Source organism: Muntiacus reevesi, chromosome 9 (assembly GCF_963930625.1).
Source record: "Muntiacus reevesi chromosome 9, mMunRee1.1, whole genome shotgun sequence".
NCBI classification, from domain to species: Eukaryota; Metazoa; Chordata; class Mammalia; order Artiodactyla; family Cervidae; genus Muntiacus; species Muntiacus reevesi.
The window spans coordinates 60,963,963-60,982,151 of NC_089257.1; the positions used below are offsets into that span (position 1 = coordinate 60,963,963).

Sequence of the window (18,189 nt, forward strand, 5' to 3'; positions counted from 1 at the left end):
GGTGGGCACCGTGCGACCCTGAGAGTCCCACGCGCCAACCTAAGGTTGTCCCAGAGAACCCACGAATGCCGGAGGTTGCTACTTTGGGGTCTAGCTCGCACTAACTCGGCTTTCCCCCAGAGAGCACGCCCCCAGTCCCGAGGAGTTGAGGATGAGAGAGGCTCTTTGGGAATTACTCACCACCTTGTCCTAGAAACTTGTATTCCTTAAGGGAGCATACTTGTTCTCCTTTTCTGATAACACACACAGACTGTTTTTGGCGAATGGAAGCAAACTCAGGTCTGGCTGCCCGGACCCCGCTGCTCTCTCGTGAATCAGATCCCAGCAGAGAGAGGTTTTGGCCTTGGCCGCTCACCTGGGGCACCTGCTGGCCTCGGCCCAGGGCAGGGGCTGCCACGCAAAAAAGTCTTGGCTGCCAGCGGAGGGTTGGAGGATGGAAGTGTATAGGAATGGGGAGACAGAGTTTGGGAATTGGAGCCAGGATTTCTTCGTATAATGTTGCTTTTAGGCTGCTTCTGCCTTGGCAAAGTGAAATGTGTTATTTGCCAAATTGAGCAAGCATGGTGCTTTCCACAGCGGCTTAACAAGCTTGCTATGGAAAGAAATGGGAGCGGGGGCCGGGGGGTGGCAGTTTATTTATCCTGTTACATTACAGTTCTCTTTGAAGAGTTCCCAAATATATATATGTTTTTTTTTTCCTACTGGGTAGTAGGTTTAGACACCCATCCAGTTTTATGGTTGCGTAACTCAGGATTGTAGCGATTCAAGTACCATGTACAATATATTTCTTCCATTCCGCCTGCAAACATCTGAAGTGGCTGTCTCTTCATACAACCATTTTCAGACTTTCGGGTTCAAACCTGTATTGGTGGATACGGGTCTTTAACCTTTTTGTGGAAATCAAGTGGCAAAGCAAATCTAAAAACAGTGAATGTGGAGAAAGGAAACAATTACCTATTAACAATGCTGTTTCTCAAAGTCAGTCCGCAACAGTGCATGAAAGGATCATTATCCCTGAATAGATGCATGAGCTAAGGCTGACGTTAGAACTGGGTTAAAAAAAAAAAAAAAAAAGATAAAGATAAACAGAGGCCAAAGATGACTCTTTATTGCTCGATTTTTTTTTTTTTTTTAAAGTCCAGGGCACAGCCAACTAATTTTGTAATGTTTATTTTGGGAAAGAATGGAAGCAGAATAGGGTTCCAAGCCACTTTCCTATTGATCAGACCAGGACACATTGCCACCTGCTGGTGTACCCTAGCATGATCATTCCGTCCTGAAAACTCAATTAAATTGCGAATTTTCCATAGATAACTGGAAAGAGCTTCATCAGTCTGTATACAACGACCAAAATTCAAACCTTATCCACAAACTTTCAGACGTACTACAATATCTTTTTTGCCCTATTCCAACAATTTCACCGCATGGGTATCAAATTAATTGGACCCAATGACTCATCAAATCATGCATTTTAAAAATGAGTTTCCTTCTTCCCTTCAAGAATGCCTCACTCCACAAGCTTCAGGAATAAAACAAACTGGGAAAGTTTCCTAATTCACCTTCTCTTCCTTGCATACAAAACCTCTTGGCAGGCTGCTTTCAAGATCTTTCCAAACTTAAACAGACCAAAGTTCTAGCTGTGAGCAAAGAGGCCATTTGCTGTGGGAAAGCTTCAGAAGATGGTAAGCAAAGGATTTAATTAAGCCAGTTGTTATTCACTCCAGAGCTATTTTTTTTTTTAATAATGAAAATCTCTATACTCACGCACAAAGCTCTCATGGTAAAAAAGAAAGAAAGAAAGAAAAAGTCCCCGAAAGTCTCTTTACAGATGTTGGTAGCTCTAGACTGTTCTAGAGTCTGTGTATAGAATACCTTCACAATAGTCACACCAATTTAGGCAGAACACACTCCCCAGGGACATTAGTCCTTTACCTAGAAAAATGACATTGATGACACCTATCCACTATGCATGCTCTTTGAGGTTTTCCAATGGGGGGTTATCCAGGCCCTCATCCATTCTTTCAAGCTGCTTATTGAGCACCTGGCTTCCCAAGTGGCTCTAGTGGTAAAGTACCGCCTGCCAATGCAGGAGATGTAAGAAACTTGGGTTTGATCCCTGGGTTGGGAAGATCCCCCTAGAGGAGGAAATGGCACTCCACTCCAGTGTTCTTACCTGGGTGATCCAGTGGACAGAGGAGTGTGGTGGCCTACAATCCCTGGGGCTGCAAAGACTCAGACATGACTGAGCACAGAAGGAGCACCTACTATGTGTCTAACACTGCTCCAGTCTTTGGAAGCAGAGTCTGAAGAGAGCAGAAGGCCCTGTCTTCATGGACCCAACTGGACATCATCATTTTCAAGGCAACTACTCAAATAGACTGAACATAAAGAAGGCTAAGCACCAAAGATTTGATGCTTTTGAACTGTGGTATTGGAGAAGACTCTTGAGAGTCCCTTGGACTGCAAGGAGATCAAACCAGTCAATCATAAAGGAAATCAACCCTGAATGTTCATTGGAAGGATTGATGCTGAAGCTGAAGCTCCAATCCTTTGGTCCCCTGCTTTGAAGAACTGACTCATTGGAAAAGACACTGATGCTTTTGAAGATTGAAGGCAGGAGGAGAAGGGGTCAATAGAGGACAAGATGGTTGGATGGTATCACCGACTCAATGGACATGAGTTTGAGCGAGCTCCGGGAGATGGTGAAGAACAGGGAAGCCTGGCATAACTGCAGTTCATGGGGTTGCAAAGAGTCAGACACGACTGAGTGATTGAACAACAACTAAAACAGGTGGCAAAGTAAGAAATTAAGTTATTCCTCCTCCTTTCGGCAAACTGCTTTCTGTATGTAGATTGTTGCCTCAAAAATAAACAATATTAAGAATGGTGGATAAGAGCAGCTAAGAAGTATTTTACCGGTAAGTATAAATATGGTTCAACCTTTCTGCAGGCTGAAGCTTTCTTTTTTTTAAGCTTCTTGGCAGAACCACAAGAAAGACATAAAGCCAGACCCTGTTGATAAAAAGTTGTTTATTTTTATAAAATTTAGTATAAATCTTATTGAAATATAAATTCTTCTTGAGCAGTGTTAATAATTATTACATAGTAATCTGAATGCAAATGAGTACTTCATGTGTCTGACCACACCACATGTTAATTAGCCCTTCGGTACCTGTCATGGACAAACTCAGCATCTTAACTGCTGAGTCACCTTCATTTCACAGTTTTGTCTCAGCAAGTCACCTTTGGAGTTATCAGCTACAACAAAAAGAAAAAGCTGAAATGAGGGATTCTCCTTCCCTTATCATTAGTTAGGCTTCTTGAAATTCAAGAAATCTAAGTACATTCCCCTAAAAGAGCAAGGTCTGCAATCCCTTCGCTTTCGCTTCTGATGCATATGGAGAAAAGAATTGGTACCAGATTAAGTCTATTCATTCGTCTGGTATGGGACAGGTTGAACTATGCCAAAATTCAAGAGACGACTTTTTTCTTCCTTTTTTTTTTTTTTTTTTTTTTGGTGCCAAGCCACACTTTTTAAACTAGGCTTTTGCTAAAATCAGCATTCCCTAACATCCTACTTTGACCACAATCTTATTGGAAAGAAGCTAACCAGCATTTCAGGGATATGGGTCATAGAAAAAAAGGAGTTGGGGATGCTACTGTCAGATTAGTCTCATGTCCAGCAAATCTCCTTAACCAAATGACAGTCATTTTAAAAGACCCATAGTTAACATGCCTTTAAAGCTGTTTTTTCCCAGAGCAATGATGACCTCATTCGGTTCCAACCACTCATGCCTGGACAATGATGTCCATTTTCAAGAACCACTCATTAGGCTAGGATTACCAGTGACCATCGAATGGGCTGACACTTCCTACTGACCTCCAGCCCTGACTTCAACAGCCCCAGACCCTTGCTCATCAGCTAAGCTACGTGGTCACCACTACATGGTCTCAACAACACAACTGGCTGAATAAATAAAAAACAAACAAACAAATAAAACTTTCATTTTTTCTCATAAAAGCCCTGCATTAAAGACCTTCATTAATGAAGAGCCACCTAATGTCTCTATGAAATATGCAATGGGGTATTTCGTTTACTGACAGTAGGGTTCAAACAGAGGCAAAGAGTAAACAAGTGACTTGCCCCAAAGGATCTGGCAGGTGAGTAGACAAATTACTTCAAAAAACCTAAGAATTCTCACTTCCTAAGCCCTTTTACTACACTTGTATTCTTGCTTTTCCTAGGTAAGATGAGAGACTATTGACTAAGAAATATTTTTTTCCTTCTAACATTGGCTTTTTCATAATATACTGTCCAGAGAGAGTGGCACCTTTTCCAAAGAAAAAGTAGTAACAAGATGAACAGGGAATGTATCTGAAATGGAAAAAAAAAAAACCAGCCTCATCACCCTGAGGCCAGGACATGTGGTCTTTGGTTCTGGTTTGCAGTATGTATAGCAGAGCTGAAACCTGAACTGGCATCTCAAGCCCAGTGGAATCTACATGGTAAATCCCTACGGAATTCAGTCACAGCCTCTCATGCCTAGGAGATTAATGCACAAAAGCCCTGAGAACTGGCATAGTTTTCCTGGTGGGGCAGAACCCGTACAACAGGACTCGGTAAATCTGCCCTCACCTCATTCATCTCTCATCCGAAGCTCTAGCTCTATGGCTTTTGTGCAGAAAAGAGTTAATAGAGCAGGTCTGGAAAGGGCTGTCTGCAAGGTTGGCCCTTGGCCAGCATCCGGGGACTTAGATTTCGTCAGGAAGGTTCCCACGTGAACTGATGAGACTGGCTCACTGACTCTGAACTGCACAAACAATGTGGTTCATGGCAAAAACCTCCTTTCCTTCTGGGAGTCAGGAAAAGGCTGACTTTTGCACACCATGGAAAGACTGCCTGTGGCACCAGCCCCCAGTTGAAACCTCAGATACCGAGTCTCCAACAAGCTTTCTTCTAGACATTTCATACATACTTTAAACAGATCATTGCTAGAGGAACTAGCACATCCTGCATGATCCCACTGAGGAGAGGGCTCTGGAAGCTTGGGGCTGGTTTCCCCTGTCCTCTGCTCCAGGTGCCTTTTCCTTTGGCTGATTTTTCATTGTATCCTTTTGCTGTAATAAATCAAAGCTCTAAGGACAACAAAGTGCTGTGTCCTGTGAGTCTTCCTAGTGAAGCGCCATGCCTAAAGGTATGTACTTGGGGACCCCCAAGTACAGGGAGTCCTCTATGGTATATACCAAGTATATGGCATAGGGAGGCTCAGGAAGTAGCCCCCCACCACCGTCATGGCTTCACCCCCCATCCTGCTCTCAATTTCCTGATCCAAGTTACTTCCTGAAAGTCCCTCACTTTATAGTAAATGGGGTGCATTTCTTTAAGCTGCTACACAGAAACCAGGAATAACATTTGTTTATTCAAAGGAATAGGAAGAAATTGCACTAATGTTTTTTGAGTTCCTTTCTAAGCTGTCTGGTCATCAAGCCTCCCAGGGACAGAAGAACCAGGGTCACCACAACCTACAAGGAATGCAGCACACTCATCTCACAGCTCTGACTTACTCGCAACTACTGCTGGTAGTCTCACTTTCCACAGCTCTGCTGCTGCAGAAGTTAGCGTTTTAATACTGGAATGTGTTCTGCTCCAAGACTGACTTTCAAACCAATCAATAAATTTAGCCCTTTTTTTGTGATCTAAGTTTGTAACAAGCATGATTCTGTAACAGCCATATATCCAACCTGGTTCGCGTGGCTGACTAAACCTAATCCATTGTCCAGAGCAAGCCTTGGCTAGTGTGTCTTGAGATGTCCATTAAGTCTGAGCTGCCACTCCTCACTCCACCTGCTTCTCCAGGTGTGGTACTTCTTGATGCTTTTCCTCCATGCAAAGCGCCAGATGCTAAACATGAAACACCAAGACACCACATACATCGCTACTCCCCCGACCTTCACAAACCACTTGGGCGTGGGTGACACCATTTCACAGAAGAGGAGGCAAGCTCCTACGCCAATCCTCACTCCAGTGAACAGGGCCACAAAGAGGAAATCCACCACGTCTCCAGTGAAACTATGGTAATGGCCTGTTTCACGAAGAAACCAGCGCATCTGTAGCAGGGGGTTGGTAATCTCGCTTCCGAAGAGGACTGCATTGACCTCTGTGCCTGACTCTCCAAGCACCAGGGCCCCGACGATGCCCAAGATACTCAGTGTGTGGTGAGCCAGCATCAGAGGCCCCTCAGACCGGAAGTAGATGCACCAGCCCAAGTCGAAGATGAAGTAGCCCAAGGTGAGACACAGAACGTGCACTTGGAGAGGTGTATTGGGTGAGCCTGAAATAAATCAAGACAGAAGCAAATTGAGTGGCTAGGAATTGTGCTGACTTCCACAGGGATCCTGTGTTGCTCTTTCTCAAACCTTTTGGAATCACTGAAAACAAAAGCAATGGCAGGCACATGCTTTTTAGAGACAACCAAAAAATAAAAAAGACTAAAATCTAAAACTTTGGTCTCTATCAAATCAATGTTATAGGCCCCAGGACATGCTATTCTGATGCATCAGATCTCAGTGAGTGACTCGAACACCAGCAATGATCCAGCATCTTCTCTGTGTAGCAGCATAAAATCGAGTTATTTTGTTCTTTCAATTAAAATCCTACACAGTCTCTTTCTTTTTTTTTTAACCAGCTAAAAGTCTGCTTCCAGACTCAGTTATTCTATCCCACTAGCAAATGCTAACTATCATATATGGAATGGACAAAAAACAAGATCCTACTATATAGCAAAGGGACAATATTCAATATCCTATAATAAACCATAATGGAAATGTTACTCTGTCTCAAGTGTCAGATTAATTTCTTAGCTTAATGGGTTAGATTATTGGACACTGGTGGCCCTAACTTGTTTTGAAAGTGGACTCTGGAGAGAACCCCCAAAGTTAGTATGTTCCCATATGCAAGAACATAGGGTGCAAGGACATGACATGTTTGAATCTATTAAGAACCTTCATGTAAAACATAAAGCTTAAGCATTGCTTCCGATCAGTTTGATAGTTTGGGGAGGAAATTCAGAAACTCAATATGGGAATATAAAGAAATTAGAAAAAGAATCTAAGGAATTTTTAAAAAAAACACATTCCAGGGAACTTACAGATTGAACTATGTCCCCACAAAATTCATATGTTGAAGGGCTGAACCTCAGAACCTCAAAATATGACTATATTTGGAGATAGGACCTTTGAAGAGGTAATTAAATTAAAATAGAGTCATTAGGGTGGTGTTCTTATAAAACGAGGACACTTGACACAAAAGACCACGTGAAGACAGCAAGCAGGCAGCTATCTGCACGCAAAGGAGGGGAAGCCTTAGAAGAAATCAAACGCACCAACTTGATCTTGGACTTCTAGCCTCCAGAATTGTGAGAAAATCAATCTTTGTCATTTAAGCTACCCAGTCTGTAATAAACCCCAGCAAACTAATTCAAGGGGATACAGGTTTTGTATTCTAAGGAACACTTAGGAACACATCTGGCAGCTTAAAAATTAATACAGCTACCCCTAATAATGAGGCATTGGTTAAATAAAGGATAGCAAATGCATACAATACAATATTATATAACAACTGAAAAGGATAAGAAAGATCTATACACACAGACATGGAAAGATGATGTCCTTTGAATATACAATCAAGTAAAAGTTGCAGGTTACCAAAAAGTATGTATTATACAGTCCATTATTGTCTGTCTGGGGGTGGTAGTAGAAAATGTTAATATTGCTTTTATAATTTATACATTTTGATCAATTAAATTGTAAAAAGCAATTAAAATTGTTTTAAAAATAGAGGTATGAAAAGCAGAAAGAAAAGGTGATGCATACAATAGCAGAACTAACAATGAAGATGAATGAAGACTCCCACACCACATTATAATAGTAATTATTCTTCAATATTCTTCAGTATTATCCAAATTCTGTGGAAAACTCCCATCCTTCTAAGACTACCTCCAAATCATAAATTCCTAAGGGAAAATTCTCTAACGTCTCCCACATACCTGGGTGGGTAAAAGGCCAAGGGCCATCAATGAAGCCAATATAAGCTGAAAGACCTATCGAGAGGATTCCATGGGTGAACGTAACCAGCCGGCAGTTCCACTCATAGCTTCGGTGCTTATTCAGGCGACAGAAAGAACCGTAGAGCGAGAGCCAGCCCCCCAGGCTGCACAGGGCCTGCAGACACAGAGCTAAGGCCATCCTACAATGAAGAGACCAAAACCGGAAAAACAAAGAACGCACCCTGAGAAAACAGCATTGGGTCATAGTGAGTATCTGTCTTCATTTCTGCTGTAAGACAGTGCAAAAATATTGCCTTCACAGAAATACTTTTTCCTTATCTACATTGCCAAGAATCTTCCACCGAAGTGTGGCTGTAATTCTGATTGTGTGTTCCTTAGAGATAACTGGTCAAAACTGTAAACTGAAAAGCAGGAACTGCATTCTGAGTTAGCAGACAGTCTAATATAACGTGTTGTAATGATGAATAAATGTTAATAACCTCCCAGTGATAAGTGACCTTGGACTACAAGACACAAGTAATATAATACATGTATCAGATGTGTTCATATTTCAAAAATCCCACTAAGAAGCTCTCATGAAAAAACACCTCCACCACTTGTGGTCTCTGCTAGAAGTCATATGACACATGAGAGTTTAATGTGGTTTTAAACTGATACTAAACTCAACTGAAGTTTGGGTTTGAATTATGGGTTTACCAATCAAAATCAAAATGAGGTAAACCTGAAGATGGAACTAAACAAAGACCGAGATATTTTGGAAGGGAAAAAAAAGAAGCTAGTTCTATTCTGTTTTATAATTCAACTCAATAACTGACCAAGAGGGAAGCAGGATTTTGAGGTACAAGTGGGGAGTTTTTGTTAATATATAAAAATATCTTTAAGGAAATTATTTAGTTAAAAATGAAACAAAGTTAGAAAGCTACACTTTGACATTTTTACTGGTGATAAATATACCAGGACAGAAATGAGAATAATGGAGTCAACAGAGTCAGACAGGACGAAAATCTGAAAATAACCAAGATGTCCTTATTAATATTCATTAATCCCTCTACTGAAAGTACAAATAAAAAAGTTAAAAAAAAAAAAACATTTCAGATATCGGTCTCATCTCAGCAGGAATTTTCTGCATGGCTACACTCACTGCTTAACCCTATTCTGACAAGTGAAATAGTATCTGTGGACCAACAGACATCAGTACACAAGCCACTCCCGAGAATGCTATCCCAAGAGGGCTTTATGAAGGTCAAGTGCAGTACAGCTTTCATCTGAAACCAGATTTTCACTCAAGAAAACAGCAGGTGTCAACTATTGACCTGAGTTCCAATTCTATTTCTGCCCCTAAATAGCTATCAGTGTGTGGACCAATTACTTTCACCTCTCGAGCTTCAGTTAAAGAGAAAGTAGAGGGGGAAATGACCGATAAAACTCTATAATCCAGCCCAGTTCTGACAAGGAGTTTTGAGAATTTCGTAAAACTTCCAGGCCAATTTTCTGAGCAAGAGCCAGAAGTACAAAGGACCCAGAGTGAAAAGAACCGTCCTCTCTCACTTCCTTTTAAAGGCCAGGTCACCAGCCAGAGTAATACGGATCAGCTCTTTTGGTTATGCCGATTAGTATTTTTAGAGTCTTCTTCCCTGAATCCTAATTCCCTGGCAGAACAGAGGGAACAGTAGCCCATTTACAAACAAATAAAAGAACAGACACCCGGAAATGGCAGATTCAACGCTGTGACCTTGGGAATGTCACTCCATCTCCGCGTTTGGGCTTTTCACTCTTGGGGTAAAGGATGGCAGGGTATTTAGATGGCCGATGGCCGTTTCAGCTCAGGATCCCAAGGCTCCAGTCCTCGCTCCTCCCTGTCCAGGGCCAGATTCGGGAGGAGGAGCGCTGGGCGGGCCCACCTGGCTCTGGGCCTCGGAGCAGGCGTGGCTGGGGCCAGCGGCAACCTCGGCGCCTGGCAGGCACTGCGAGCGCATCTCCGCGGGATGTGCCTACCTAGGCGGCGGCCACGCCCGGCTGCGGCGCACCTGAGCCAGCCGGACCGTTACGCCGGTATCCCATCGGCGCCCAAAGGCAGAAGGAGGCCCTCTCCCCTCAGAGGCCAGGCCAGGCCATCTGCCGGCTTCCTTCTCCCACCCTCGCCCCGCCTAAGCGGGCCGGAGAAGCCAGGCCCCCCACGTCCGGAGCCCAAGCCGGCCGCGGGAGCCGGGCGGTTCGCGCCGCGCAGTTACCTGGTCCAGCGCCCCGGAAAGCCTCGGGCGCCTCGGCCCCAGAGCTCAGGACCGGGATCCCCGGGAGCAGGAAGCAGCAGAAAGAGGGAAGGGAGGACGAGGCTCTGATAGCGGCAGAAGAGGAGCCGGGGGTCTGGGGGCACCTGCTGGCTGGGAGGACGGAGCGCACAGCCAGAGCTGGACCCGGGACTGTGCAGAAAGCGGCCGGGAGGATCCCCTCTTCGTCACGCAGGCCTGGGGAGGCGAGGGGCGGGGGTGTGAGGGGTGATAATGACCTAATAGTGACGTGAGACCTGCAGACTGTTGTCCTTGCTTACTTGTTGGTTTGTCGTGTTTGTTAGCACACTCACCCATCCCCTGCCCCCGCGACGTGACGGTTCATCCCATAACCAGTTGGAAAGCGCCTTCTAAGTGCTTACACCCCTACTAGGATTTGTGGGAGATTTCACTTTTGTGTTTAAGTTAAACAGGCACACAAATAACTGATTTCCAGGAAAGTGCTCAGGCCTGAAACTCAGAAGTTATCTATTCCTTCTCGGGTCAGCCCTCTCACCTTGGCAGTAGAGAATAAGGCTTTAAGAGTAAATCCGGCTTGGTTACTGACTGTATCTTTGAACAAGTTACTTAACTTTTCTGTGCCTCTGTTTTCTCATCCACAGAATGGGGGTAGTAATAATAATAGATGTCTCATTGGGTTATTGCAAGAATTTTACACACTTGACATGTGTCAAGTGCTTACAGAATGCCTGGCACATGGAAGTTGTTATATAAATGTTAATTATTGTTGTTGTTACCTCACTTTGGGTTAATCCTCTCTCCTCTCTGAATCTGTTTTGATACTAAGGAAAGTGAATTTGAAGAGATAGTTAAATGAAAGTGTGGCGATGCAAATGGGATAAACAGGACATCTAAGGGGCTTCCCTATTGGTCCAGTGGTGAAGACTCCAGTGGTTAAGACTCCATGCTCTCAATGCAGGGGGCCTTGGTTCAATCCTTGGTCAGGGAACTAGATCCCACATGCCACAACTAAGGATCCCGACTGTTGCAACTAAGACCCAGTGCAGCCAAATTCATTAATTAATTTTTTAAAAAGGGCATCTGGTTTGGTTGATCAAGACAGGCAATGATTGGATGCTGAGGGGCCCAGGTATTCTTAAGAAGAGAAGACCTTGAGCAGAAGTGTGAGTCTTTAGGCCATGTTTGGGGAATAGTAAATAGTTTGGGTCATTTGTTTTGCCAGCCCCTTAAGAATCAGGATCACACTCTTTTCATCTTTGTTTCCCTGATACCCCTACCTGGTACAAAGGCAGGTGCAATAAATGCTTGCTGCTTGAATGAATGGGAAGTGAGCCTGCAAATGTATATTGGAAGCATACTGGAGCTCCTAAATCTGAATGCCCCTCTAGATCACTTGGGAAGTGTTTTCAAAATACCCTTTGTTCAGGCTGCTTGAAGGCAGTGCTTTTAATAGGCTTAGCATGAGGTTCAGGAATCTATATTTATTAAAACCTGCTCATAGATCATTCAGATGATTAGTCATATTTGGGAGGCACTGATGTTAGAGGACCTTTCATTACTGCTAGCGGTCAGAAGTTGTTTTGTAAAGTTTGCTCAGCGTTCAAATGTTCTTTTGATGAATTTGTAGGGGAGAAAGGGGTCTCCCCATCCTATTCCTCCGCCCTCTTGGCTCCTCCCCCAACGACCTTTCATTACCGATACTAGCCTAGGATGCCAGGCTGAGGCATTATATTATGCAGATAACAGGAAACCTATGATGATTTTGGGCAAGTGAATAATTTTATCATGTTCTCAAGTCCTTGCTACTCCAATCTGTATTACCTGAGAGTTTGTTAAAAACACAAATTCTCAGACCCTAACCCTGGATCTACTGAATCAAATCTGCATTTTTAACAAAGTCCCCAGCAATCTGTAGCACATTCAGGCAGCAGATCTCAACCATGACAGTACAACAGACTCACTTGAGGAGTTTTTGAAAGTCCCATTTCCCTGGGCCACATCCCAGGCAAAGTAAATCAGAATCTGTGTGTGTCAATTTTTTTTTTAAGTTTCCTGGATAATTAAATTGTGTAAGCAAAGTTGAGGATCACTACTATACAGATACTCAATGAAAATCAGTATAAAATGAATTGGAGAAGACAACCTGTCACAAGTAAATTGGAATAGACCAGATAAGTAATAATAATAGGTTGAAGAAAGAAAACAAGGAGAGATCCATTTCACTAAATGAATAGATTGTATGCATATCTCAACTTTTCCCCACTTGTTTTTCTTACAGTTCTTCCAGTATCTGAATCTGGAATTATCTTCTTGCTGCCACCATTTCCCAGGAAAGAACAGAATATGAATTAAAGACTTCAGGAGTCTAATGGCTGAGGGCCTAAGGGAAAGTGCTAGTTCTTCCACTTGAGCCTATATTGGACCTTTATCCTGGGGTGACTGGGATTCCAGGTTCAAACTCCATTGCCTGGGATTAAATTTTATTAATTCATGTATCTTGGCCACAATCCTTGTTCCACCAAATCACAGGCTTGTCAACCATGGTGTTCCCCAGGAAAGTTCTAGCCTGTTCAGGGAATAGGAAGCTCTCCATCAATTTATTTTACTAACAATAACAATCATAATCATAATAATCACTATAATAACAGATAACACTTATTAATGTATCAAGCATTGTTCCAGGCACTTTACATATATATACATATTAAGTCATTAATTCTCACAACAACTCTTGGAGATGGATATTGTTGTTATCCCCATCTTACAGGTGATAAACTGAGTCACAGAGCACTAAAGGAAATTGCCCAAAGTAACATGATTAGTAGGAGGCAGATTTGGGTAATAAACCCAGGAATATGGCATTGGAGGTCATACTCTTAACCACAAAGGTAGGCTGCTTCTCTAGAGTCTCCTACAAGTTGGTACAATGTATTCTTCATTCACAGCTCCTATTAGAAGTTGTTTAGAGGTTAAAAGAAAGAATTCAAGTTTTGAAAACCTGAATTGCCTATTGTGTCCTTGTCACAGTACTAGTCATGAGGATACAGAGAAAAAGACAGACAGCTACAAGGAGCTCCCCACAGTCTATCAGGAAAACAGAAGAGTCAGCAAACACAGACCATGAACGTAGCCAGGGGAAGCAGAGTGCACAGGGGGGAGGGGCACTGAACCGGCAATCTGCGGGCTCAGAACAGGACTCTTTTTTTTTTTAGTTTATCTATTATTATTATTTTTTTAATTATAAAAGATTATAATTGTACAAAATTGAGAGGTATAGGACAAAATACAACTGTTGGAGGACAATTGCTCTTCAATATTGTGTTAGCCTCTGCCACACATCAACAGTACTCAGCTACATATATCCCCTCCCTCCTGAACCGTCTCCCATCTCTCTCCCCTCCCCTCCACTCTAGGTTGTCACAGAACACTGGGTTGAACTCCAGGACAGGATTCTTAATTTGAGTTTGCAGCTAAACTCATCCTCACAGTTGGACCAAAAGCTCTTAGTATTAGGAGCCCACAGCTGAGCCCATCAGTCTTGAGTTGACTAAAAGATCAAAGTTTGATAGTTCAAAAAGCAGCAGCAACAATTCTTTTTCCCTTTCTTTCCTCCTAGACAATGACTGGTTGTTGTCCTTTGATTCTCTTGTGCCTAATTAGATGCTGACGAAGCTAACCAGGCTTCAGTTAAACTTGACTGGAATGATGAGTTTTACAGGATCTTGCAGACATGAAAAGTGAATTGGTACCCCCTTTTAGGCTTGAGTCTGTTCAGCAACATTCCAAGGCAACAGTTAATGGAAGCTACTGGAGGCTGAGCGGGTAGACTACAATTCTGTTTATTTCTTTTATAAAAACCATGGTCAAAGTTTGATAGTTCAAAAAGCAGCAGCAACAATTTCTGGACAAATAGCCCAGAAATAGACCCCCATAAATATAGTCAACTGATTTTTGACAAAGATGCAAAAGCAATACAATAGGATAAAGATAGTGTCTTCAACAGATGGAGCTGGGACAACTGGACACCCACATGTGAAAAAATGAACCTAGACTCAGACCTTACACCATCACAAAACTTAACTCAAAATGATCACAGGCCTAAATGTAAAACACAAAGCTATAAAACTCCTGGAACAGAGGTCCCCAGCCTCCAGGATCTAATGCCTGATGATCTGAGGTGGAGCTGATGTGATAATAATAACAGAAGTAAACTGCGCAATAAACATAATGTGCTTAAATCATCCTGATGTACCATGATGGTAATCATACCATTTGCTCCCCCTTGGTCCATGGAAAAATTGTCTTCCATGAAACTGGTTCCTGGTTCTGAAAAGGTTGGGAACCACTTTTAGAAGATAGCATAGGGAGGAAACCTAAATGATACTGGGTATGGTGTTGCCTTTTTAGACACACCACCAGAGACAGACCATGAAAGAAATAATTAACAAGCTGGACTTCACTAAAATGAAAGATTTCTGTTCTGCAAAAGACAATATCAAGAGAATGAGAAGAGAAATCACAGACTTGGGGAAAATATTTGCAAAAGACACATCTGATAAAGGACTGTTATCCAAAATATACAAAGAACTGTTAAAACTCAACAGTAAAAAATCAGACAACTTGATTTAAAAATGGGCAAAAGATCTTAATAGACATCTCCCCAGAGAAGATACACAGATGAAAAGTTGTTCCACATCATATCATCAGGGATATGCAAATTAAAACAACAATCAGATACCACTGTATTCCTATTAAAATGACCAAAATCCCAAACACTGACAACAAAGACTAGCAAGGATGCAGAGCAACAAGAACTCTAATAACATTGCTGGTGAGGATGCAAAGTGGTATAGCCACTTGGGAAGACAGTTTGGTGGTTTCTTACAAAACTAAATGTACTCACAATCTGGCAGTCACACTCCTTGGTATTTGCCTAAATGAACTGAAAATTTATGACTACACAAAAACCCGTTCACAGATATTTATAGCAGCTTTATTCATAATTGCCAAAATTTGGAAGCAACCAAGATGTCCTTCGGTAGGTAAATGAATAAATAAACTGTGGTACATCCAGACATTAGGATATTATTCAGCATTAAAAAGAAATGAGCTAGCAAGCTCATGAAAAGACATCAAAGAAACTTAAATGCATATTACTAATTGAAATAAGCCTATCTGGAAAGGCTATATACTTTGATTCCAACCATGTGACATTCTGAAAAAGGCAAAATTATTGCGACAGTAAAAAGACTGTAAGGGTGTGTCAGGGAGAGATGAATAGGTAGAGCACAGAGGGTTGTTAGGGTAGTGAAAAATACTCTGTATGATATTATAATGATGGATACGGATCATTGTACTTTTTTCCAAACCTAGAGCAGGTATGACATCTAGAGAGAACTCCAAGGTAAGCTAACAACTGTTTAATGCTGGACTTTGGGTGATTGTGATGCGTCAGTGTAGATTCATTCTTGGTAAAAAAAAAAAAAAAAAAAATTACTTTCTCGTGAATGACATTGATAATGGGGAAAGCTATGAATATATGGGGGCAAGAGGTGTACAAGAAATCTCTGTAGCTTCCTCTTAATTTTGCTGTAAACCTAAAACTGCTCTGAAAAAATAAAATATTTTTTAAAGGGTCAAATGAGTGAACACCAGGCTCATGGACAGTGCAGGTCATCAACTTTCAGCACTCACCTGAACAAGGTATCAAAGTAGCCAGTACTGCTGTAGGAAAGTGTCTACTCTGGCACCCACAAGTATACAAAGAACAGTGCACACACACGTGTGTATGCACAGATGGGCCTATGAGTGGCAGAGTAGTTTATCCAATTAAATTATTGCTGCAGGTTCCTCTTGTCTCCTTGGTGCATACCTAGCTCCTTTCAACTAGATCTTTTCTTGACAAAGTAACCACTACCAATAGGCTTTCTCCCACTTCACCATATGAAATATTACTTTTAATATAAACCCCATCCAAAAAAACCTCAGTTTCCAAAAAAACCCAGTTAATTTGTGGTTATTTGCATATAGATTTCCCCTTTGGATATTATTACTTGCAACAAATGTTTAATGCTAATTTTCGTTTCTTCCCTTCAGTCATTACATTTTTGAAGGGTCTCCTTTTCTTACAGGTCAATGTTTGCCTCAAAAATGGTAACTATTTAAATTTTTATTAACCCACGAAAGACCACAAGCATAGCTTCCTTGCCTCTCAACTGCTTCATCGAAAGTCACAGTGCATTCAAAAGCCAAATATACTTGACTTTTGAATCATCCCTTGTCTCAAATATCTATCACTTTCATGACCTTTTGAATTTCTGAGATATGAGCTATAAACCCCAGACTTCACCTCATAAGTCTCCAAACAACTTGACCTTACACGTTTACCATTCTCCCACTTACAAAATGAGGAAGCCAATCTCTTACCTACACTTTCCTCAAGGTTGTTCAGTCAAAAAGAGTAGAATCTCTGAACTATCCAGAGCCCTGTATTAATGTATGTCATCTTCAGCATCAGTTGGGGAAGTAATAAACTTAATCCACCAATTTGAAACACTTTATCCATCCTGTTTCATTATTTGCATTCACATTCCCCCACAACAAAAGACACAGAATAATCTAAACTTCTTACCAATTGGAGAAGGAAATGGCAACACACTCCAGTATTCTTGCCTAGAGAATCCCCTGGACAGAGGAGCCTGGTGGGCTGTTGTCCATAGGGTCGCACAGAGTCGAACATGACTGAAGTGACTTAGCATGCATCGCGGAAGGAAATGGCAACCCACTCCAGTGTTCTTGCCTGGAGAATCCCAGGGACAGAGGACCCTGGTGGGCTGCCATCTATGGGGTTGCACAGAGTCGGACACGACTGAAGCGACTTAGTAGTAGTAGCTTCTTACTAATAGTGGAATACTGTATATATCACTATACAAATTTATTTAGGAACAGAGAGATTCCTTTGAATCTCAACATTTTCTTGGATACGAAGTCTTAAAAAAAAAAAAAAAAAACAACCATTTCTACAGTGGCTTCATGTTACAGGTCTACACACTGGCCCACAAAGAAAGAGACTGGAGAAAGAATGTTCCTGCAAAAATCAGCAATGATTCCCAGCCCGCATGAGAACTCCTGTGGAAGCTAGCACAGTAGTTCACACTTTGGTATTTTTTTTTCTTTCTTTTTTGTTAAAGAAGATAATATATTACAGAGACATCTTCAAAATTCACACCTGAGTTAAACATTTTGCTGGAAAATTCCACATTAAGGAGAGATTAACATAATTCAAAAAAAGGAAAGGGCTATATACAGGTATGTTGCCAGCATAATTGTTGTGTGTTTGCTTTTGTGTTCCTCCTTCTGCAACAGGAGACAGGGGAGAGGAGGAGAGAAGGAGAAACACAGGAAAGGAGAGAAGAGACAAGTGTTCCTGAACTCTGGGGCAGACAAAGCAGAGAGAAGAGCACCTGCGGGCAGAGAAATGTGCCCAGGGGACTGAGGAAAGAGGAGGGAATTTGGAGAACACGATTATGAATGGATTTAGTTCTAGACAAGGGGGCGGGGCTAAAGAGAAAGTGGGGTGAAATGAAAACTTTGCTGAACAGAAAAAAAATCAACGCTTTGGTGGAGACATCAGATTCAAATCTTTTCACAGATTCTAGAATCAGTTCTCGGACTGTGGCTAAGTTCAGAGTCAAAACCCGTTCTCTCCCCTCTGGTAGTTTGGCACCAGGTGAATGGCTGTGCCCAGAATGAACTGGAGACGAGCTGGAGAATAATAAAAAGTCCTTTTTCAAAGGCCACTGCAGCAGGGAAACTGTCTGAAATATTTAGAGAAGGGTGCAGGCGAGGAAGGTAAAAATGACCAACTCCTAGGA

At 42.0% G+C, this 18,189-nt stretch overlaps 1 protein-coding gene across 3 annotated transcripts; it reads right to left on the bottom strand.

Moving 5' to 3' along the window:
- Window positions 1-1,183: 1,183 nt before the first annotated feature.
- On the bottom strand, window positions 1,184-10,512 carry TLCD5 (TLC domain containing 5). Of its 3 annotated transcripts, XM_065945366.1 has the most exons (3): window positions 10,298-10,512; window positions 8,046-8,245; window positions 1,184-6,332 (listed from the first exon to the last, which is right to left on the bottom strand). In XM_065945366.1, exons 2-3 carry the CDS (start codon window positions 8,242-8,244, stop codon window positions 5,794-5,796), a joined length of 738 nt encoding a protein of 245 aa, XP_065801438.1. In that variant the 5' UTR covers window position 8,245; window positions 10,298-10,512; the 3' UTR covers window positions 1,184-5,793. The 3 variants fall into 3 exon arrangements, with proteins under 3 accessions (XP_065801438.1, XP_065801439.1, XP_065801437.1); XM_065945367.1 differs by lacking the exon at window positions 8,046-8,245; XM_065945365.1 differs by lacking the exon at window positions 10,298-10,512 and having other exon boundaries at window positions 8,046-8,310.
- Window positions 10,513-18,189: the final 7,677 nt, after the last annotated feature.

What these genes read in the sequence shown, in the direction of transcription:
- TLCD5 (XM_065945365.1), bottom strand. Translation starts at nt 8,310, where the DNA reads ATGACCCAATGCTGTTTTCTCAGGGTGCGTTCTTTGTTTTTCCGGTTT. An exon ending in TTGGCCTTTTACCCACCCAG is followed by an intron (nt 6,333 to 8,045) that starts GTATGTGGGAGA and finishes GATTTATTTCAG; the next exon opens with GCTCACCCAATACACCTCTC.